General features: G+C 31.6%; 1 protein-coding gene and 1 pseudogene across 2 annotated transcripts in view; one reads left to right on the top strand and one right to left on the bottom strand.

Annotated features, from left to right (window-relative positions):
- COL11A1 (collagen type XI alpha 1 chain) overlaps positions 1 to 24,911 on the bottom strand; it is a 243,381-nt gene that overhangs the window by 119,251 nt on the left and 99,219 nt on the right. For both annotated transcript variants that reach the window (XM_024230767.3, XM_054530629.2), the window contains exons 9-24: positions 24,616 to 24,678; positions 23,131 to 23,172; positions 19,765 to 19,827; positions 17,558 to 17,632; positions 16,398 to 16,481; positions 14,300 to 14,356; positions 10,156 to 10,209; positions 7,867 to 7,920; positions 7,669 to 7,722; positions 7,449 to 7,502; positions 6,220 to 6,273; positions 6,050 to 6,094; positions 4,819 to 4,872; positions 4,368 to 4,412; positions 4,049 to 4,102; positions 3,546 to 3,590 (exon numbers count right to left, since the gene is read on the bottom strand). In XM_024230767.3, coding sequence (XP_024086535.2) covers positions 3,546 to 3,590; positions 4,049 to 4,102; positions 4,368 to 4,412; positions 4,819 to 4,872; positions 6,050 to 6,094; positions 6,220 to 6,273; positions 7,449 to 7,502; positions 7,669 to 7,722; positions 7,867 to 7,920; positions 10,156 to 10,209; positions 14,300 to 14,356; positions 16,398 to 16,481; positions 17,558 to 17,632; positions 19,765 to 19,827; positions 23,131 to 23,172; positions 24,616 to 24,678 — 897 coding nt within the window. The remainder of the gene's footprint in view (positions 1 to 3,545; positions 3,591 to 4,048; positions 4,103 to 4,367; positions 4,413 to 4,818; positions 4,873 to 6,049; positions 6,095 to 6,219; positions 6,274 to 7,448; positions 7,503 to 7,668; positions 7,723 to 7,866; positions 7,921 to 10,155; positions 10,210 to 14,299; positions 14,357 to 16,397; positions 16,482 to 17,557; positions 17,633 to 19,764; positions 19,828 to 23,130; positions 23,173 to 24,615; positions 24,679 to 24,911) is intronic.
- Positions 19,027 to 19,106, top strand: LOC129052706 (U2 spliceosomal RNA; annotated as a pseudogene).

The following is a 24,911-nucleotide window of genomic DNA, read 5'->3' as shown; positions in this document are numbered from 1 at the left end:
TAAAAAAATAAAAATAATTTTAAAAAGCTTTAACTTGTACATATACTATGAATGAAATTCTTATCCTGAGTCACCGGCTTCAATTCATAAGTAATAACCATTTAAATAACTTTTAAATATATTATTTGGAGGAAATGCCATGTAAAGATAAATTAAAACTAAATTTAACATGTCAAAGCTATGCTAGGTTTTAGCCTGCTTGTAATCTTAGATGTGTCTTTTTTTAAATTAGCAAATTAGTTTTTGAATATCACAATAAACTGAAGCTTAAAGAACAAAAAGGAAAGCAAATATAGGTCAGAAATATACTGATTCATATCATTAAAGAGGTAAAGATTGTATTATTTCCCTCAATAATATTAGTAAGTACTAATTCAAAAAATTACATAGTAACACTGATGAAACACCATTAATTATTAAAATATTTTGTGCAATGTTATGGTATGATAGTTATTCATAGGAAATGAAGGAAAGTAAATCGATTTTAATGTAAAAAGAACATATCCTAATAGGTAACCAACAAGATAATAATAAAGTAATAATTCAACAGATTAATCCCTGTTTAACCACACAGAGTTTCAAATCACATTGAACATGACCATTTCTAAATTTGGAACATGGTAAGAATCACTACTACAAGAATCAGACCTTTTCTTGGGAGAAAAGTAGACATTCTTCTAGGAATATTAAATTTTTCAAGTTCCCAGAGCCCAGGTCATTGTTATTGACACATCAAGTTATTGTCCAGGATTCAGAATCAATGAGAAGGTCAAGGACATATCAGCAAGCCTAAATGCTGGACATATTTTTGGGCTTTTTCCATTCTCAGGGAGTAAAGTATAATCATTGTATTCATATTGCCTGACACTGCAGTTTTACAAGAAAATTTCAACCAAATCAGCATAGAACAAAAATGAATTAAAAGTAATCCTTAAATTGAAAAATTAAGATTTTTTAACCAAATGTGGCAGTGTTGCAATCTGGATGAACTTACGTTCCTATCCACGTCTTCAAAGTTCCTCCCTTTAACTAATATTTATTTTGTGTCTTGTTATTTTATACTGGACTCAGAGAGTTATGTAACATCAATTGCTACTAAGCAAATATATGAGTGAACTCAGAAATTAAATCACAGGAAACATTTAGGAGATATCACAATTTATCACAGGATGTATTTGGTATATTTATAAAAAATGTCAGAAAAAATATAATATATTAACTATTTTAGTTAATTAACTTATATTTTATGAAATATTTTTACCAAAAATAAAAGCACAGGCTATAATAAGTTAGTACAAAAAATTGTTCTTGGATAGTAAAAACATATGACATTAGTTAAATTGTATTAAAATGTTAAATTATACCATGATACAATTAAACATTACTATTTACCAAATTTTTGAAGAGAAGGCTCTTGAGCCAGAATAAATAAATCATAGTTATCATTAAAAACAAAAGTAATAGCTTCTACTTTTTAATATAGATGTAATACAACATTTATATTGTAAATGTATTATCATTAAAAAGTGTTTTCCTCATATTTTTGAGTACCTTTCTCCTTTTGATGATAAGAGATTGGTTTTGAAGCTATAGGCTGGATATATTCAGATCAGAGGCAGAAGCAGTATTACATAAAACAGCTCTCTTCTTACCACCAGAAATGCAGTAAACCAGATTATATATTTTATCTGGCTTGGCACAGGTAATTCAGATATAACAACTTTTCCTAAGAGCAAATTCCTCTTAATAATCTAGTACATACATGATAAAATCATGGTAGAAAATTTAAAAAGTGCATGTGTCAAGTGCAATATAAAATAAATATAGTATATTTTTAATGCACTAATCTAAAATATGAGTGACCCAGATTAAACTCCCTGATCTAAATATTAAAAATAACCTTTAGAACCTAGCATAACTAATAGGACATTTTCCAATAGTGCTGTGCAGCTATGTCTAAAACATCCACAGAAAAAAGTACTTTCAAAACCATTTAAATCTGATATGTCTGCTCTTACAACTCAATATTAAGATAAATAATCCAATTAGAATATTAACCAAAAGAGTTTAATAGCTATTTTATCAAAGAAGTTATAGAAATGGCCAATAAGCACATGAAAAGATGTTCAACAAAAGTAGTGATTAGGAAAATGCAAATTACAACCACAATGAGATACTATTTCACACCAACAAGAATGATCGTAATCAAGAAGACAGACAATAACAAGCATTAGTGAGAATGTGGAGAAATTACTATCTTCATACATGGTTACTTGGAAGGAAAAATGGTACAATCGATATGGAAAAGAGTGGAATTCACAAAATATTAAATATAAGTTTAACATAACACAAGAATTCTGCTTCTAAGTATACACCAAAAAGAAATGAAAACACATCTATACAAAGACTTGAATGCAATTATTCACTACAGCACTGGTATGGAGAATAGCAAAAAAGTATAAACTACAACTATTCTATCAACTGCCAAATAAAAGTAAACAGAACCTGGTATATCCAATCAATGGAATACTATGAGAACAAAATAAGGAGCAAAGTACTAATACATATATGCTACAGCATGGATGAACCTAAAATGAAAGAAGTCAGACATAAAGGTCACATACACATTCATATGATTAAATCATATATTACATTTATTCATAAGTTTCATTCATATGAAATATTCAGAAAACTCAAATCTACAGAGACAGAAAGCAAATTAATTGTTAGCTAGGTCTGAGGGGGTGGAAACATGGACTGAATATTAACACAAGGATTATTTCTGGAGTGGTATAAGTATTCTGAAACTTAGACTGCAGCACAACTGTAAATTTAGTAAAAATAATTCACTTGTACACTTAAAACAAGGGAATATATATAGTATTTAAATTATACTTCAATAAAGCTATTAGTTTTTTTTAATTAATATGTTTGTAGAAATCAACAAAAATAATGAAAGAAAAAAGGTGTTGGAAAGAGCCAGCTAGAAATGTGCTATGACTACAGGGGACAAAACATTACTCAAGGAATCTCACAGTGGAGATCAGGGAAAAAGACATGTGTTTAATTATAGATTTATTCTTGTTTTGATCCAGACATTGAGTTACTAACAAGAACATCATTTTCCATTCATATATGAGATATGATGGCAATGACAACTTCACAACTTTCCCTTCATCATGTCTTCCTACAAATCTTTTGTCACAAGCAAACTTAATTACATTTTTGTAAAATAATGAGAAAGAAAAGGAAACCTAAAGTAAAGAGAAAATATTCACTCATACCAGTATGTTCCTGAAATTAATATAGCTGAGAATGCCACATTTGGAAGCTGTTTAAATGGTAACTGAAGTTTTATCATTCTCAGTTTAAGAACATATGAATGAAATCTCCTCACACTATATTTCCATGTCAACTCCAGATTTTCCTTATGTGCTGAGCTATCTAGGTATCTTAACAAAAACAGAAGGCAGACCTTATACCTGCCTAAGATTGCTAAAACAAACATGTTCACCAGGCTTTACTAGAACAACAGAGTAACTTACTTTTTCACCAGGAGGACCAATTGGACCTTGTGGACCAGGAAGACCCTATTTTAAAATAATTTATTTCATATATCAGATATCAAATCACCGTAATACACTTTTAAAACAGCAAATTATTAGCTCACTATAGTACATAGTGAGTTATAAGAATCTGTATATATTCCCATACACCCCGAGGAATTTTAGAACACGATGAGGAGTTTTACACAAGCTGCTCTTTTTTGCAAAGGGACTATAATGTGATCCTATTCAGAACCCACCTGCAGGTGGCTATTAGTCCTGGCATTCCCTAAACATTGAATGACTCATTTTTCTCTGGGAAGAGAGGGGCTTCTGCAAGTTTGCTCAAATTTTTTTTAAAAAATAAAAGTATGTATTTTCCTACATTCACATTTTAAATATTGCTAGGCCTACATAGAAAATTGTGAGGCTGTTGATTTTCTTACACAAAGATAGCATCTTCCCCCCATTATTTCAAAGGAGATGCAATGGCTTAGACTTACCTGAGGTCCTGGATTCCCTTGTTGACCTGGAGGCCCAGGCTCCCCTTGGGGACCCTGCCAGAGGAAAATATAAAAAGTTTTTAATGGGCTATATTACACAATAGATTTTTTTTCTTCTCAATTGGAAAATACCTCCACCCACCCCCAAACAGTTTTCCCTCAAGAGATTCTGGAAAATATTTCAAAATATTAATGCAAGCTGTATCTAATATACTTAGCAAAATGTAATAAATCATTATATTTTAGATTTAACAGTAAAAAATGGTTTCTTAGTTCTTATATTCAAATATGAGTTATTTTATCACTATTTGCTACATACCATGTTCCCTTTCGGTCCTGGGGGGCCATCTACACCTGCCATACCCTGCAATGAAGAAAAAGTATGTATGGTCGTTTATGTTTTGATGCTAAAATAGAAAATCAAAAAGACTAATCTAATAGCGTGATACTCACTACCCTAAACAACTAAAAATCATTTTAGGATTTAATGGAAACGAGGAAGAGACAAGACCTATACTTTCTTTTCCATGTCCACATTGGAGACAATCTAGCAACATTTTCCTCTGCATGCTGGGGATGTATCATGAAAACAGTAAGATAGATAATCAAAAGGAAGATAGAAGGAAAGGAGGGAATGATGAATTAAAGTGAAAGGCAGCAACAATAGATCTTCAAATGTATCAAGGCGATAAACTCTTGGCTCTCTACTGAGGGCTTTTATGGCAACAAGCTTTCCCTAGAAAATCTTCAATGTTTCCAGCAATACATACAGGCTGCCCTGGAGCTCCTGGAGTTCCCCTTGGACCCAGCAAACCTCGTGGGCCCTAGGAGAAAAAGAAAAAGCACGCCTTTATAAAAAAAAAAAAAAATGCCCTAATAACATGCCTCTTCCAATGAAGAAATCCTAAGGTTATTTTTAGAATAAAAATATTTGGACATCTTTTATTAACACATTGAAAGTGATGTCCATAACATAAATATCTAATGTTTATACTGATCCAAAAGCCAGAATAAATAACAGTTTTTAGTACAGAAACTGTGTTTCTTTGATTCTATAATATTACATATGAATCACTTGGGGAATTTTTAAAATAGGAAACAGTTTAATATTTTCAATAAGACACTTTTGTGTCATTTTTTGATTTCAATGACAGCATTGAACATTATTATTCAATCAGATATACTATATAAATAGAAGAGTCCTGATTCTCATTTATTGTACATTTAGGTAAATTTCATCTTAAGATAGCATTCACTGAGGAAAGAAAACGATCAGCTGTGTAACTATATATGCAGATTACAGAAACCATTTTTTGAGGTTTCTTAAATTATTATTATTTACACTTGATTTCTCCTTCTCTTCTTTTTCCCCCTCCTGCACCTGCTCACCTTCTTTTCCTTCTTTAGAAAAGCAAATAAAATAATCTAATTTCTCTCCCATTTGCTTGAACTTACTTGACAAGGATCTAAAATGTGGCACAAGGTAGAATGCAGCAATTTAAAATCAAAATTAGGAGGCCTATTTCCAGTTTAGTTATTTAGTTAGCTAGCTTCAAGTAAACCTTCCCAGATCAGTTTCCTCATTTGTAATATTTGGTGGAGAAAAGTGATATAATCCATATGTCTGGTATATTCCAAGTGACATATTATTTTTTTTCTTCTGGTAATAGGATTCATTTCTTCTCAGTACATAAATTTCGGAGCTATTGATGACAGAACAAAAAACAAAACAAAGAAACAGCAACAAAAACTATGTAAGGTAACTTTTTTGGCTGGAAATGTTACATTCCACAGATTTTTCCCTCAATTGTCTAAGATTTTCTCTGTAACAAAAGAAGAGCTCTATATATCCTTTTTAATTTTTTTCACATGGCAATTATCTGGTTAGCTTAGCTAAGACTGCAATGTTTACCTGGGTTTATCATTGTTTTTATGTGTAACACCAGTCACTAGTCCTAAAAACTAGAAATATTACTTAAAAATAAAAAGTAAGTTGCTTACAGCTTCACCTGGAAGACCTCTTGGTCCAATTTCTCCATCTTCTCCCTGTCATTGACAAAATTAATGAGAGTATAGAACATTTAGACAATGTATCATTTCAACATGATTTTGTTTTATTATGTTTTAATTTTAAATATTTCTTAAAGAAATGAAAAGAAGTATTAACATACCCTCATTCCATCATCACCAGGAGGACCTGGAGGACCTTGAGGACCTCGTTCACCCTGATAAATCAATACAAATAAGATTAGCATATGGAAAGAAGTAGAATGTTTACAAGTCTATCAGGTAGCTATCCAAACCAAATAAAACAGGACATCTGGCAGGGAAAATTATGCTTTATTTACCCTCCTCAAAAAATTTTGCAGATAAATCATAATTTGACAAATTTAACTAGCTTTACATGTTAGTATGCTAATAATATTTTATAATTATAATATTTTCTCTCAATTTTCAATACAAAAGATTTATGTAAAATAAGTATCTTAAATAGTTTTCAGACATTTAATTATTTTAAGCTAAATTGTTCAGAAATTTATTTTGCTGATGATTGTATTAAATATGGATATACTTTGGTGATTTTGACTTAAATATTTTCTACTTCTAAGTAATTTATATTAAATCAGCATAACTCAGGTGACTAAAGAAATTTGGTATTTTTTAAATGGATACAATTATATCTTGATCTTAAAATGTTAGACACATACTATATGTTCTGTCAGACATTCATAGGGTTTTCTTTCCTTTTACTATTTTTTTCTTCTCCAATTTACTTAAAGTTTATCTTATTCTCATTATTAATGCTGTTAAAGAAAGATGTGAAGATCTAAAGCTGATCTTTTTCTGAGAGATTGTCTGCATAGTTTCCTACTAAAATTATCTACTGGAATACTGTTCAGGATCATGGTTTCTTTAGCCTTCACAAATTACAAGTTCTTGCCTTGTACTGAAAGTTTTTATCATCACCAAAAAATAATATAGTGCCTAGTATATTACTATATTAATGACAAACCACCTACAGATGTCTTCTTTTGAGTATATGTCCACAGGCAAAATGCAATGAAAAGGTTGAAGCAATTATTAAAAAATTAGAGGTAAAATTAAATGTCCACATTGCTCTTCTGTTTATGTGATATTTTCCAGGTACATGTATATAAAGATTCTGATTCAATTTATGTTTGCATAAAAGGAATATTATAATGTCTAAAAATATTCAAAGAACTTACACTGATACCACATGTGTAATTTTACTTATTTTCCTCCTAGTATCTATTAGATTATTAAGTGGATTCACAAACGTTAAAATTAATTTTTCTTCTTTTTCTGATTTCCCAAATTGTTATCAATTCTAAAATATTTTATAACATTCCCTGGAAAAAAAGGAATAGATGTATCTTACCCTGTGACCTTTGTCACCTGGCAGACCCGGAAGTCCATCAAACCCTCGATCTCCCTGTAAAACCATCATCATCATCATCATCACAATTCCAGTCTAGATATGTACTGTAATTTAAATGTGAAATATTCTCTCAGATTCAGAAAATGGATTTTTAAATATAAAATTTTCCAGAGTGAACTGACACACAGGAAGTGAATATAAAAATATGTGAGCTCCTGACCTTTGCCCCAGGTTCTCCTGGCATTCCTCTTCCTCCATCTGCACCTGGACGACCCTAATAATGCCAACAGCATGATTAAGCAAAGTGACTTTTATTAATAGCAAGTAAGTAAAATAAATAAATAAATAAACAAATAAATAAATAAAACTAATGATCATGGCAGATGCCTTCAAAATGCACAATGAAAATAAGCCATACCCTTTTTCCAGGTTTTCCCGTTGGACCAGGAGGACCCTGGACGCCTCGAGGGCCCTGTATCAAGACATCATAATTAAACCATATTATAGAATTCTTGATCAATAAACTCAATAGCATCAAGAGAGATGGTTTCAGAAACTAATATCCTCTTAGCGTTACCTTAATCATTCAAACACAAGAAATTTATTTTATCATTCAAACACAAGAAATTATTTATCATTCAAACACAAGAAAATTATTTCCATGTAAAAGTTCAGATAAAGCAGAAGACAAAAAGTTCACATCAAATAAATACCTTAAATACCTATTTTTTCTAAATTGCTTCTTCTTTTTTTTTTTTTTTTTTTTTTGAGACGGAGTCTAGCTCTGTCGCCTAGGCTGGAGCCCAGTGGCGTGATCGCCACTCACTGCAAGCTCTGCCTCCCAGGTTCACGCCACTCTCCTGCCTCAGCCTCCCAAGTAGCTGGGACTACAGGCGCCCGCCACCACGCCTGGCTAATTTTTTGTATTTTTAGTAGAGACGGGGTTTCACCAGCATGGTCTCGGTCTCCTGACCTCGTGATCCACCCATCTCGGCCTCCCAAAGTGCTAGGATTACAGGTGTGAGCCACCGCGCCCGGCCCTAAATGGCTTCTTACAAAAAAGATCATATCACTTATTAATTATATATGTAGACATAAGGTTACATTTAAATAAAAGAAATAATTACACATTTTATTCCCCAAACCTTGGGGTTTTACATTTGCCTTGATGGAACACACTCTTAACTATCTATTCCATTTCTCTTCTCTTTCCAATCCCCTTTCTTTCACCTTTCTCTCATTTGTTGGATGTTCTTTACTAGATATTTCTCTTTTCATCGCGCTTATAATGTCGGATTGTAATGGTCTTTTCTCAGTTTGAATCTCCCATTTAGATTGTGAACTGCTAAATTCTTTAATCTATTTTTCCCCACTATTATCCTAAAATTTAGCTCAGTCCCTGGTACACATCTCTTTTAATCAGCTACAAAATTTTGGAGGACAATTTGGCAATCCCCGAAGCAAATTATTGACTGGCACCATACTATGTCAGATTAAAGGTTTAAAATTCTCATTATCTTTTTCTTCAGTAGCAGTACACCATAATGTGTCAATATATACTTTTCGTGGGGATTGATATACATGTTTTAAAATAATAGTATACAGCTAATAATAGGTCAAATGTAGTTCCACTATAAATATTACATAGACCTTCATATTTAACTAACTACATATACTATTTAAAGTTAATTGAAACAATATGCATATAATAAACATGGTAGAAAAAAATGAAACCCAAATTTGAAAATATAAATAATTTTTATAATCACTGTGAAATGTTCATTCTAGAAATCTAAAATTAAGACTGTCTAAAGACCCAGCGCGGTGAATCATTCCTATAATCCTAGCACTTTGAGAAGCCCAAGAGGGCAGATTGCTTGAGCTCAGGAGTTTGAGGCCAGACTGGGCAACATGGTGAAATCCCAACTCTAGAAAAAATGCAAAAAAATTTGCCGGGCATGGTGGCGCATGCCTGTGGTCCCAGCTACTTGGGTGGCTAAAGTAGGAGGATCCTTTGAACCCAGGAGGCAGAGGTTGCAGTGAGCCAAGATCATGCCACTGCCTGCACACTCCAGCCTGGGCAACAGAGCAGAGCAAGACTCCGTCTCAAAAAAAAAAAAAAAAAAAAAGATTGTCTACAGGTTAAAGAGTATGTAGCTTTGTAATGAGAAGACTGTACTCTGAACTCCAGTCTGAAGGCATGGGCCAAAAATAACAGTACAAATTTTTTTTTTAGTTTTTAATGAAAATAATCCTTCCTTTGACAGCACATTTCTCTTTTTGGATTAAAGGAGTCAAGGAAAACTAAAATCCAAAACAATTACTACAATATGTTTTCAGGTTCATCTATTTTATAAAAAGAAAATGTTGAGCAGAAAGTTCACAAACTTTGGAAAAAAATAAACTCCGTACATTTTCATATAGTCTAATATCAGTATTTTTACACGATTCCCAGTTAAGCTGCATTTTCCATCCTTTTAATGGCAAAGTTAACCCAACATAAAAAAGAAGGCTACTATATCTTGAATCACCCAAATATCATAATCAGTTTTCTCTGAATTTTTTAATTTCAAAATAAACCCTCATACATCAATAGAATACTACTCAGGAACAACAAAAAAAAATGAACTATTGATGCATTCTTGAAGGAATTATGCTGTATCAAAGAAGCCAGTCAAGAACAAAAAGACAAATTTTTATTTTTTACCTGAGGACCTGGATCACCACTCTCACCTTTGGCCCCAGATGAACCAGGCCCCCCCTATAGAGAAAAAGTGAAGATATTTCACTTAATTTAGCAATTTCATAACTATTTTTATCCTGCCAATTGCACCTGAAATAATTAAACATTATTCAAAATATATGTAATCATATTAGCATTAACTTATTAATTAACACAGTAAAATTTTCCAGCACTTGCATTGAAATATATCTCTTCTCAACATATTGATTACATTCCAATTTGTGAGCGATAAAGGTCTATATTTTATGTAACACTACACAGAAGCTAACCTCATGAAATCACATTGAAATTGTCTTTTGTGTGTGCACTATCAGAACTCATATGATGATACACAAAGCATTATTTATCACTACACTGTGATGTAGTAGTAGAGTAACCCATTATTACCAAATCAGATATACATGTAATCCATTTATAGTGTAAGGACTTGACAAAGTCAAGTCCCTGACAAAATATTACTGCTTTTATATTCAGATATTTTTTAGACTCTGAATTGTATAATAATAAAATGGCAAGAACCTGGTGTTACTGATACTATTATAATTGCCGTGAAATAGTGTTAACACATTTTTCCCAGGTTGGTTTGTTGTTTCCCATGAGAATAAGTCTGTATAACAAATATCTCTTAAATACATTTAAATAATTAAGAAGGTGACGAGGCATGGTGGCTCATGCCTGTAATCCCAGCACTTTGGGAGGCCAAGGCAGGTAGATCACCTGAGGTCAGGAGTTCGAGACCAGCCTGGCCAATATAGCGAAACTCCATCTCTACTAAAAATACAAAAATTGGCCGGGCATGGCGTCGGGCACCTGTAATCCCAGCTACTCAGGAGGCTGACACAGAAGAATTGCTTGAAACGGGGAGGCAGAGCTTGCAGAGAGCCAAGATAGCACCACTGCATTCCAGCCTGGGTGACAAGAGCAAAACTCCATCTCAAAAAATAAATACATAAAAATAAATAAAAATTTAAAAGGTGCAACAACAACCTGGCATGTATACTAAAATAAATAAACAAAACATAAAATTGCTTTATAAACAAGTTGTGAGGTTTAAAATTAAACACTAGGCAACACATATCCCCAAAAAACTTCAGAACATTAAAAATAAACATGGTGATTATAGTTACTTCATGCTGAAATACTGTGTGTTCTAAAAGATTCTAATTTATTTAAATCCATACATATTCCATTAAATACTACATCGTATAAAGTATGACAGAGATTTAAATTATGCTAAATCTGAAAAGTGGTAGCAAGCTATAGTCTCCTGGTGACTCCAAAGTAAAAGAAGTATTAACATGATGCCCACGAAATACAAAAAGTCAAGTAACATGAATTTTCTGACTTTAAAATTAAGAGAATAATGACTTTCAAACTTCCAATAAAGAATTATTGCAAATAAACTTCTGCAAGAGAAAAACTGGGGTTCTACATTAAGTCAGATTATTAATCACTGAATTGAATGCAATTATGCGATTATATAACGGACTATTTTTAATTAATCGACTGTATTACATTCTCTGTATATAAGCACTACCTACTCAACAGATTATAATTATTTTGCTCCAACATTTATTCTAAAAAATGTCACACAGTCATTGACTATAAAATAATAGGGAAAAAACAGATTTTCTTCACTTCCTGCATGTTTTATGATACAGTCCTCCATTTGTCTATAAAGATAACTAGATGTAAACAATTGGTTAAAATATTTTTTCATAGGAAAAATATACAGATGTCAAAATATCGATGTAGACTTTCTTTTCTAAATCTTAATCTAGTGAATACTTTTTTAGACTATAGAATTAAGAGATATTTGGAAGACTAACAATTTAATGTTTTGATGCAAACATCAAATTTGCATGTTTTGAAATGCTAAAAAGAAACAATACGTTTTTTTCTCTCAATACCTACCTTCAATAATTAAGGAAGCTAAAACGTTCATATCAAAGAGATAAGTAGATAAAATTAATTAATTTTGGCTATGACATTGAGAATGTGTTTATGGTTGTCAATATTTTCTCTTTGCCAACAGGCTCTGGAAAATTGGCTGGCTCTTAATGGTTGTTTAATGAAAATAAGAACTGCTAATGTGCCTCGCTTGTTTCTGCTCATTGCTGCCGTTAGCCTCTATGAATCCATTTCCTTGTGTTTTTCAAGATAATAAATGAAATTTATTTGAATAATAGAGTTTTAGATATCCTAGGACTGATATTTGTAAATTTTTTTTTTTTTTTTTTTTTTTTGAGATGGAGTCTAGCTCTGTTGCCAAGGCTGGAGTGCAGTGGAGCAATCTGGGCTCACAGCAACCTCCACATCCCAGGTTCAAGCTATTCTCCTGCCTCAGCCTCCCAAGTAGCTGGGATTACAGGCATGTGCCACCACACCTGGCTAATTTTCTATTTTTAGTAGAAACGGGGTTTCTCCATGTTGGTCAGGCTGGTCTCGAACTCCCAACCTTAGGTGATCCGCCCGCCTCAGCCTTCCAAAGTGCAGGGATTACAGGTGTGAGCCACCGCGCCCAGCCTGATATTTGTAAATTAAATCAAATATGGCACTGTCTCTCAAATATCTTTGGCCATAGGAATCAACCTGGTGCCCGTATTAAAATTACAGTCGCTGGTTCCAATCCTGAATCTACAACATTAGAGTCTTAAGTTCAGAGTCCCAGAAAGTTTTATTTTTAATAAAGTACCTAGGTTAATTCTTCTGACCCCAAATTTTATAATACACTAACATACTACTTACTTTCCTGTTATGTAAATTTGAGTCATTAACAAATAATTAAAAATTAACTCTATTTAATTGGTTAAGTGATATAGAATCTGCCATATTACTGTATTTCGGAAAAGCAAAGCATGATAAAATACATGATAAACATTTAATAATGTGTTAAATTATATAATTTAAATTCTATGAAACATATTATCAGAATATGTGTTCCCCGTGAGCTTATATGATTGAATGTATATTCCTGCAAAATATATATAAAATTTTATGACCAAATTATGGTAAATATAAATATAAGGAAATCTACATAATAAAATCTTCGATAAAATACATGAAGAAAAACTATCATCCTAATATAATCAGTAAAACAGACTAAATAATTAGAAGACTAAGTACTTGATTTAAATTTGAATACAATAGTTTTGCTGCAAGTGTCTACTACATACAATACAGAGAAGATTTTAACTTTCAGAATAATACATTCTGTAAATATAATTATTTTCATAAAATATTTTGAAAGTCTATGAGAGCATATGAAAGCATAGTAGAAAAAAATTTATACAAAAAAACAAATACTTAAAATATAAATTATTTATCCATCTATTCTAAAATTAATGAGAATCCTGTGAACTGCTACACCGCTTAACATTAGTATATTCTAGTGTATTTGAAGATTTCTTAGACAAAAATATTTGAAATATCTTAGCGTGCTATCATGCTAGTGAGAAAAATATAACACTTTGTTATTTCCAAGAATTTCTACAAGAGAAAATACTCTCTCTAATAGTTGAAGCACCTTGTGGAATACTGAGGCAACCTGCAGTTTAAAAAGTATCTTGCTATGAGTTAATAGGTGCAGCACACCAGCATGGCACATGTATACATATGTAACTAACCTGCACATTGTGCGCATGTACCCTAAAACTTAAAGTATAATAATAATTACAAAAAAAAAAGGATCTTGCTTGCCCTAAGATTGTATCATAATTTTCATTGGCCTCAAATAAATTTTTCTTTTTTAACAAACATTTTGTTTAATATAAAATTAAGTCTCAAGTATTTAATGTAAAACATAATTTTGGAAGCTGAATATTAGGCAAATGAATGATACGTACAGTTTAAGAAATTAATAGTTGGATATGACTCAATTACATTTTTAATTTTATTTATTCAATTTAAAATTTTTTACTGAGATCTTTTGATGAAAATGTACTGAAAACCGAATTGAGAAGGATTTTTTTTAATGGAAACAACAGCAAGCATGAAAACATACACTATTGTCACCAACCAGAGATATGCACAATCCCTGGAAGAAGTTGCACAGGGAACTGCTAATTTGAAAATTTTAACATATATTATCTTTGTTGGGGTAACCTACCACAGGACCTGGTCTTCCGGTTAGACCCATTGGGCCAGGTGGGCCTCTCAGAGCAATCTAGAAAACAAAATATATCAAATTCAGTAATATTCTCCTGGAAGAGCACATTAAAGTACAATATGAATTTGCACAAGCTGCCCTTAAGTAATACATGATCAACACAGATTTAATAGCTACATGCTAGAAAGAGTGTCAGGTTACTGAAGAACTGCAAATTTCTAGAATGACAAAAGAGGTAAATATCAGACATTTAAAAAACTTTTTAACATATAAAATCTTGTAACATATATTGCTATGCCTTAATCAAAAATAAAAGTTAAACTAGATTTTAGAACAACTAATATCTGATAATTTACTATTCTGAATTTCTCAAGAACAATGCATAGCTTTTTTCTCTTAAATGTGTAGGCACAAATTGAGAGACTTTAAATAAAATTCTTTTAGCAATATTTTAGGAAAAATTATGATAACTAAAGCCAGACACCATAAAACAAAACTGGTCAGGAAGTGTTATGATAATATGTGCCTTTTAACATATCTGAAATATAATGCTATAGAGAAGAATGTTTTATTTTGTATAATCATACACATAATAAACTGATTACATGCACTATTGTTACACTGAATATTAGAAATGTGAAATTAGCATACTTGAAAAGCTGAAACACATACAGTACAAAAGATAAAAATTTGATAGATGTTAAATTAGTATTGTGTGCTATTTTGAATATTAGAGCTCAACAGATGAACACTTAGATTTATCACAAAGATATCAAAAATAATACCACAACAGAAATAAATGCAAAATCATATTAGAAAAGTGCACGAGATGAAAACAGTAGGATCTCCAAAGTCACTACTGACTCACCATGAGATTTTTGACAATATACTTCTTAATCCTTGAGATTAAATATCTGAAAAATTGAATTATAATGCTTGCTACCTATTTTTCAAGTAGGTTAAGAGGACTAATAAAATGAGGAATTCAATGACCTCATAAAATATTTAAGTTCAAATAATTACCTTAAAATCGTTCAAAATAATATATTTTATAAAATAAGTTATAGAAATCTTTAGTAAATTATTTTAAATAATTTTAGATTTGCATTATGCCAAAATCTAATAAACAAATATTTTAATTTTTCATTATCTTTAAACATGATACAATCAAATAATGATATATTTTCAGATTAATAGACTTAGGAAAGACATAAACAAATATCGAGGATGAATTACAATTTTTACTCATGTTTTCAGATATTTTTACACATGCATAAATTCATCATGATGCATAAAAATTTTATCACAGAAGTGATTTATATTGGTTAGAAGGCGGGTAACCATATCCATACCAACCATAAATCCTTTATTTCCTTCTTCCTTAAAAAGAAAACCAATACTATGAATAAAAATGTTATATGAATTCCAATTCCTTCCTGGTCTATCCTTTTGATTTTCTTGCGTATATTCTAATTTAAATGAAACTAATTAAAAAACATAAATGTATTTCTATATTTTATAAGTCTACAAGTAGTGGAAACTTTAAACCAAAAAAAAAATCATAAACTGAAATTTTAAAAATACTACAGATTATAAAGATTAGGGTTGGTAAGAAATTTGAAGGTTTCTTTCTTATATATGATGTCCAAGATATTTAATTTTCTGTGTTATCCATGGTATGTTAAATAATCCAGAAAATTAAGAACAAATGTATCTCAAATTTTATTCTCTTAATTATAACCCATCATTGACTTATGAGTTAGCAGAGTAAAACTGGATGTGAAAGATAAGGTGCACTAGGTGTAAATATATCAATACTCTTGGGAAAAAAAATAGAAATCTTGCGTGTTATGGTGGGAGACTGCTAGAATTATATAATGGCAACATTGCATTGGTCAACTACCTAACTATAATTTTCAATTAATAAACATTACTACTAGAAAAATAAATATAATTTTAGCAGTTTTCCAAGTAAGTTCAATATACTATTCAGAAGTAAATATTCTATTAATAATGGTAGCATTTCCCATATGTACACACATATATACTTGACACAGAGTCAGTCATCTTGTGGGAATGCAAGTTTATCCTTTCTTACCCGAGCCTGCTGAAGAATAGCTTGAGCCTGAGCTTCCTGAGCAGAGATGGTTGGTCCTTTGGAACCATCACCACCATAACGGAACTTGGAAGAGATAACATTAATAAATTCAAAATTAGCTTTGTCAAACATGTTGAATTATGTGCTTTGATCATTAGATAAAAACCACTTATTAAAATGGTGGGATTTTACAAAATTACAAAGTAACTCCATAACGAATCATGAGATCTAGTTTGTTTTGTTTTTGCTCTTTCTATTTCCTATGGAAGTTCTTTACACTACAGGTTACCATTTGTAGAAGAAGAAACTAGAAACTCTGTTTCAATTTTAAATGCTATAATTTCTATACCTCTGGAATAAACCATTGTGGCTTTTTTTAAGCATAAATGCTACCCATTTTATTGATTCATTTGTATAAAATTCCAAATATACCAAGTTCAGTGACAGTTACAGCTGAATCTCTATTTTGTTTGTCAAAATTTTTGGAATATCCATTAATACACAGGAAATTTTCCTTGTGATTTATTTATTTTGTTCACCCATTCTTAAGTACTCATGTTATAAAACAGATCTTCTGTAATATTCCTCTATAAAATTTGCTCCATTTTAACTCAAAATGCAGTATGAGTCAATTTTTCATTCTAAGTAATTATTTCTTGAAACTTTGTTGATTATGTTGAAATTGATAAATAAAATACACATTTTTTTCCCAAAAGACCAGGGCAACAAAAACTTTACAAAGGAATCTTACAGTAAAGCAAATAATTTTTGGGCAATGAATAATAACACTACAAATAAATACTATTTATGACTATATAGATAATAGATGGTAAATAGTATATTAATGCTATGTTAAATAACATATGAAAAACACGTTAATAATGTGACTCAGGATAAACCACAATTGGAAATATTGTTAAAAACTCTGTTGCTAAGAGTGTAATCAAATAATGAATTCTTAGTTTTAATGCAGAGATTGATACTTACCATAATTTTGTTTTGTTAAATTTCCCTGAATTTCCAATTGCTGCTTAATTTCAAGTATTTCTACCTCATACAATGGTTTTTAGTTGATTGCTCTTCAATATGGTTCAACAATAAACTTCAGAAAAAAGATGACAGGATATCAAGTCATCTCTATAACATAAAAAAGAACATACCGGTAACATCAACATAGTACCAGGAGGACCAGGTAGACCATCAGCCCCTGGTAAGCCAGGACGTCCTGGGGGGCCCTAGAAAAATAAATGAAATAACCAAAATAAATAAATATCAAAATAATATTTACTAGAACTAGAATAACTTATAAGATAAGTCTACTTTATCTAATTTGCATTTGTCCTTTCCACCTTATTTAATCTGTTTTTAGTAAGTATACCTAGCCAGAATTCTATTCTCTTGCACAATTTTAGATGATTTTAATAATGTTTGGTTATTAATATATAATCCAATTAAGCTATAAATTTTGCTCAAACTTTGTTCACAGCCTAAAACTGTGTAAGATGAAGAGTTCACATATATTTTAAGGGAAAGTAATGTGAGAAAAATAAGTAGTACAAGCCTGGTTCTTACAGTTAGATAAAAACAGATTTAAGTAAATAATGAAAATTTTATTTAAGAATTATTAGGTTTAAGGTATATTTTAGTATTCTTTAACAGATACATAAATAGTATTTATTTAGTAGAATACTTAACTACATACTATATTTTAATAGACAATAGATACTATCTTCAAGAGAGATAGTTTTTAACACAGATAATGACTAATTTTAGCATGTTAATGTTAATCATAGATAATCACTAATTTATTTTAAATGTTTACTGATTAAATATACTCAGTGTATGTATGCGTGCATGCATACATACATGTACATTTAGAAGTTTAGGTGTGACTATGCTGTCCAGAAATCCAAGATATGGATATGAATATAGAAAATATTAAATATGTAATATATACATCTGTTCATAAGTATGTGACTCATAGATACAAGGTATATGTCCATAAGCTTTCAATATAAGGAGACATTTCTACATAGCCACGTCATACTTGGCAGGGAAGCAAGTGAATTCAAAAATTAATAAATAACTAAATACAAAATGCTATAACTCAAAGCGCCCAACCAATATATAAAAAAATGCAGCAGCAGTTTTCAAATGTGAATTTCTCATAAAAAGTTAACTCCTAGGAAAGTGTTAACATTGATTCTAGATTGGCAAAATTATATTTTATTTAGAATATTATTTCAATAGATTCTCTACAAGCTTCAAGGAACTGTTAAAGTAAGTTCAAATAATGGCTTCTATAAAGAAATAATTTTTTAAAATCCCAACAAATCTAGCTTGAATGGTATAATTTCCTATTACTAAAATATTTCCTACATTTGTAGATCATTTATATGTCTCTCTATATAAGGCACAGTGTAAAGAGATGAATTTGTCACCTGATGTAGAGTTTAAGGTGAGTAAATTACAGAATACCAAAAGGTCTTATGAAAATATAGCGGGATTTAAAAATATTAACTAAAATGACTATTACAAATAAATGTTTCCAAGAAACTGGACATATCAAATTAAGTAAGCAGAGCATGTGAGAACTAACCTTATGAACTTTATTTTAAATAAAAAGTTTATCGCTTCTCGGCCTTTTGGCTAAGATCAAGTGTAGTATGTAAATAAAAAGTTTCATAACGTTTGCATAATACACTCTTATGTCCTCTGACCTTAAATAGCTATCACTCAATCCAGAATTTCTGAAATATTTAAAAATCTTCCTCCATTAAATTTAAATTAAAAAGTTTTTACATTATTTAAATTGTAATTATATGAAAAGTATAACTTATTTGCATCTCTGATCCTCTAAAGAACAAAAGAAAAAAAGTTCAAAGTTATTGGCTACTCAAGGATTTGGGAAAAAAAGGGAAGGTTATTTTATGAGAAGAGTTTGGAGAGACTTAACACAAATGAGATATTTCAGCATGTAACCCAGGGTTTGATCTTCAAAGTAGAATTTAGATTTATTAACTCATTCTGTCAGCATACAAATAAATATAAATGGAAATACCTAGACAATATGTTTGGAATTCAAATTTGAATACCAGAATCCCTAATGTAATGAGTTCATATCAATATGGATATTGGGTGAAAATAAAAGTTTGCGTACTAATTATGCCATAGATAAATGCACATTTTTTTCTCACTTTAAAATAATATTTAAAATGTTAACTAAAATGTCGTGCAGCACTGAATTCATGCTGCCTTTACCCCTCCCACATGCAGTGAGAATAACGTTATACTTGTAGAATACATTTTAATTATTTAAATCTGTATGACATGCATTTGTAATGAGATGTCATGTCCATTCACTTACCCTATCGCCAGGGTCACCAGGGGGTCCAGTGGGGCCTTGTAGACCTGGAGGACCCATAATACCCTATAGAGAAACACACCATATCTGAATCAGATTCCTAATCTCATTAATATTCAGATGAATTCACCCTAGTCCTATGGAAGAGTTCATTTATATTTTATAAATATACACTAGACTTCTAAACAGTTGCCCTATTTATCTTCCTGTGAAAAGACAACATATAGAAACCAATTTGTAGCTAGTTCAGATGCTCTCAAGGGGGAGGCAAACATTTCAAGGAAAAACAGGAAAGAAGAATATGCCAATGTAAAGTCTCTAAGGTCATATTTGGTCTCTTTTCTAACTGAAAAAATGGAACACTCATAAAATTAGATCTCAAAAATTTGATAGCCAAGTTGAACATATAGAAATCATTTAGGTTAGAGGCAATTATCTTTCATTTTATGGGTAAACATATTTAAATGCATCAGTATCATACATTATTTTAGATGACAAGAGTTTTTATTTATTTATTTATTTATTTATTTACTTATTTATTTATTTATGTATTATGATTATACTTTAAGTTTTAGGGTACATGTGCACCATGTGCAGGTTAGTTACATATGTATACATGTGCCGTGCTGGTGTGCTGCACCCATTAACTCGTCATTTAGCATTAGGTATATCTCCTAATGCTATCCCTCCCCCTTCCCCCCACCCCACAACAGTCCCCAGAGTGTGATGTTCCCCTTCCCGTGTCCATGTGTTCTCATTGTTCAATTCCCATCTATGAGTGAGAACATGCAGTGTGTGGGTTTTTGTTCTTGCGATAGTTTACTGAGAATGATGATTTCCAATTTCATCCATGTCCCTACAAAGGACATGAACTCATCATTTTTTATGGCTGCATAGTATTCCATGGTGTATATGTGCCACATTTTCTTAATCCAGTCTATCATTGTCGGACATTTGGGTTGGTTCCAAGTCTTTGCTATTGTGAATAGTGCCGCAATAAACATACATGTGCATCTGTCTTTATAGCAGCATGATTTATAGTCTTTGGGTATATACCCAGTAATGGGATGGCTGGGTTAAATGGTATTTCTATTTCTGGATCCCTGAGGAATCACCACACTGATTTCCACAATGGTTGAACTAGTTTACAGTCCCACCAACAGTGTAAAAGTGTTACTATTTCTCCACATCCTCTCCAGCACCTGTTGTTTCCTGACTTTTTCATAATTGCCATTCTAACTGGTATGAGGGATACAAGGCTGGTTAAATATATGCAAATCAATAAATGTAATCAAGCATATAAACAGAACCAAAGACAAAAACCACATGATTATCTCAATAGATGCAGAAAAGGCCTTTGACAAAATTCAACAGCCTTCATGCTAAAAACTCTCAATAAATTAGGTATTGATGGGACATATCACAAAATAATAAGAGCTATCTATGACAAACCCACAGCCAATATCATACTGAATGGGCAAAAACTGGAAGCATTCCCTTTGAAAACTGCCACAAGACAGGGATGCCCTCTCTCACCACTCCTATTCAACATAGTGTTGGAAGTTCTGACCAGGGCAATGAGGCAGGAGAAGGAAATAAAGGGTATTCAGTTAGGAAAAGAGGAAGTCAAATTGTCCCTGTTTGCAGATGACATGATTGTATATCCAGAAAACCCCATTGTCTCAGCCCAAAACCTCCTTAAGCTGATAAACAACTTCAGAAAAGTCTCAGGATACAAAATCAATGTACAAAAATCACAAGCATTCTTATACACCAATAACAGACAAAGAGAAAGAAATCATGAGTGAACTCCCATTCACAATTGCTTCAAAGAAAATAAAATATTTAGGAATCCAACTTACAAGGGACATGAAGGACCTCTTCAAGGAGAACTATAAACCACTGCTCAATGAAATAAAAGAGGATACAAACAAATGGAAGAACATTCCATGCTCATGGATAGGAAGAATCAATATTGTGAAAATGGACACACTGCCCAAGGTAATTTATAGATTCAATGCCATCCCCATCAAGCTACCAATGACTTTCTTCACAGAATTGGAAAAAACTACTTTAAAGTTCATATAGAACCAAAAAAGAGCCTGCATCACCAAGTCAATCCTAAGCCAAAGGAACAAAGCTGGAGGCATCACGCTACCTGACTTCAAACTATACTACAAGGATACAGTAACCAAAACAGCATGGTACTGGTACCAAAACAGAGATATAGATCAATGGAACAGAACAGAGCCATCAGAAATAATGCCACATAACTACAACTATCTGATCTTTGACAAACCTGACAAAATCAAGAAATGGGGAAAGGATTCCCTATTTAATAAATGGTGCTGGGAAAACTGGCTAGCCATATGTAGAAAGCTGAAACTGGATCCCTTCCTTACACCTTATAGAAAAATTAATTCAAGATGGATTAAAGACTTAAATGTTAGACCTAAAACCATAAAAACCCTGGAAGAAAACCTAGGCATTACCATTCAGGACATATGCATAGGCAAGGACTTCATGTCTAAAACACCAAAAGCAATGGCAACAAAAGCCAAAATTGACAAATGGGATCTAATTAAACTAAAGCGCTTCTGCACAGCAAAAGAAACTACCATCAGAGTGAACAGGCAACCTACAGAATGGGAGAAAATTTTCGCAACCTACTCATCTGACAAAGGGCTAATATCCAGAATCTACAATGAATTCAAACAAATTTACAAGAAAAAAACAAACAACCCCATCAAAAAGTGGGCAAAGGATATGAACAGACACTTCTCAAAAGAAGACATTTATGCAGCCAAAAGACCCATGAAAAAATGCTCATCGTCACTGGCCATCAGAGAAATGCAAATCAAGACAAGGGTTGAATTAATTCCACAAAAGACAGATGATTTATTACCAGGTCTTATCAGTGCAATCACCTGAGAATAAACACACTGAGTAACATCAGCCTTATCAGGATACCACAATGGAATCTGATAATTACTCCACACAGAGGTATAGATAAGGCAGCTACAGTCTACCTAGATGTTGCCATTCTGTTTGTTGAGATATAATTATACCTCTGCAATGAAAATAAGGATGACTTTTCTTTACTTTCATATATTTCAGTATGAAGACGAAAATGAGTTTAGAAGATGCAGAGATATCTAAGCCGCAAAAATATGTAAAACAAAATTTAAAGAGTATTACTTGGATAGATAAATCAGAAGGCAGTTCAAAGGCACCAGCTCCTCTGAACAAACGTTTTTCTCTATAATTCAATATTCTAATTAGTTTAAAATGTTCTCATTTAGTAATGAATAGAAATCTTATATATGATTACTTTAAATAGACAAAAATAATCTTAAAACATTTACATACTGCAGGTCCTGCTGGTCCTGGTGGTCCTTCGACAAGCATACCCTATAATAAGAAAAGAGAACATCTCTACCAGGGAAATATAACCCCCAACCTCTTAATTACATGAATATAAGAGAACACTATATCATTGCATATTAAATAGTGAATTATCTATTCATAGCACTTAAATTAATTACAAATGTTTTTGCACAGGGAAGGAAAGAAATTCAAAAAGAAGATATAGACTGTGCCCTCAGAGAATGTGTGAATTAAGTGGAGTGGAAATGAATATTAAATGAATAATATTACAAAGGAGAATATGCTAAGTGCTCCCAAGAAGAGTACAGACAAAACAATCTACCAAGGTTTTTTGTTTTTTTGTTTTTCGTTTGTTTGTTTGTAGCCCACAGAATAATACCTGGCATAAAACAGAAACTTAGTAAATATCTGCTGTGTAAATGAAAGAATGGAAAATAAGCTCTTTAATTCAGGGAAATTACAGAAAAATCCAAGCAAAAGGAAAATGAATAAATATGATATAAGCTCTTTATAAGCAAAGGAATAAAGAGCTATTCAGAATAAGAACTCAGTTCTAAAACATTTATGATTCCACTCCATCTTTGGACTCCTGAAAAGCTTTAATGTCATTTAAAAAGGGGGTTAAAATTTTTTATAATAAGGACTGATTCATTCTGAAAAAAATATTTTCAATATTTTTTGTGAGCATGTTGCATGATTTTGGAGTAATGAGTAGATGGCCAACAACGTCCTTAAAATTGTCTCTTTTTATTCTTTATCATTTTTCTTTCTCTGTTTTTTTTTTTTTGAAATTTTTATGTCCTTACAATTTCTGAAATCATTTTTGTGTTGTTCTAATACATTAGTTTTTCCGAATTGTTTATTAGCAGGAAACAATGGTAAAACTGCTTCCAAGTAAGATTCTGTTTCTTAGCAATATTATTAGTAATAATATTGATATAAATTTTAAAGGATTAATTTGGAGTGAATTAGAGATTCTTCTGTAGATGAAAAGGAAGTAAAAAATATATTATCATATGACACAATTTGGATATGTAACAAATATGTATGTGATATAATATATTTCAAATAATGTGAAGTCATAGAGATTAGAGAGAAATATCATTGGATTGGAAAGTAGGAAAATTAAAAGTCCTATTATATCTCATTGATCAAACATTTGATACCTCAGGAAAATTACTTAAGTCCTTTAGATCTCCGGTTCTTTAGTTTTAAAATAAGAGAATTAGACAAGACAAATTTCAGCTACTTTCAAATTTTGAATTTCTGCAGCTCTATAATGTTTTGTTGTATTGAAATTCTCCTTTCTAGACAAGACCTTATTAACTTACTTAATTGTGGTGAATTTCAAACATCCGGACATCAAGATTATCATTGGTAAAACACGAACATACATAATAATTTCACGTAATGGTGGCTCATAAGCAATTTTACCAACATTTAAAGTGCATTCACACCACTACTTACAGGCTCAACCACTGCTGGTTCTCCTTTCTGTCCTTTCTCTCCATATGCACCATGGCCATTTATCTGTTGAATGAAATATTCAAAACAGCCTAAATGTCTGTAAGGCCATTTCTTTCTTTCTTTTCTTCTTTTTTTTTTTTTCTTTCTTTCTTTTTTGGAGACGGAGTCTCCCTCTGTTGCCCAGGCTAGAGTGCAGTGGCGCGATCTCCGCTCACTGCAAGCTCCGCCTGCCGGGTTGATGCCATTCTTCTGCCTCAGCCTCCTGAGGCAGACTTCTGAGGCAGGGACTACAGGCG

Source organism: Pongo abelii, chromosome 1, assembly GCF_028885655.2.
Source record: "Pongo abelii isolate AG06213 chromosome 1, NHGRI_mPonAbe1-v2.0_pri, whole genome shotgun sequence".
NCBI lineage: Eukaryota > Metazoa > Chordata > Mammalia > Primates > Hominidae > Pongo > Pongo abelii.
Note: the sequence above shows the minus strand (reverse complement) of the source record. Positions and strands in the feature narration are given on the sequence as shown.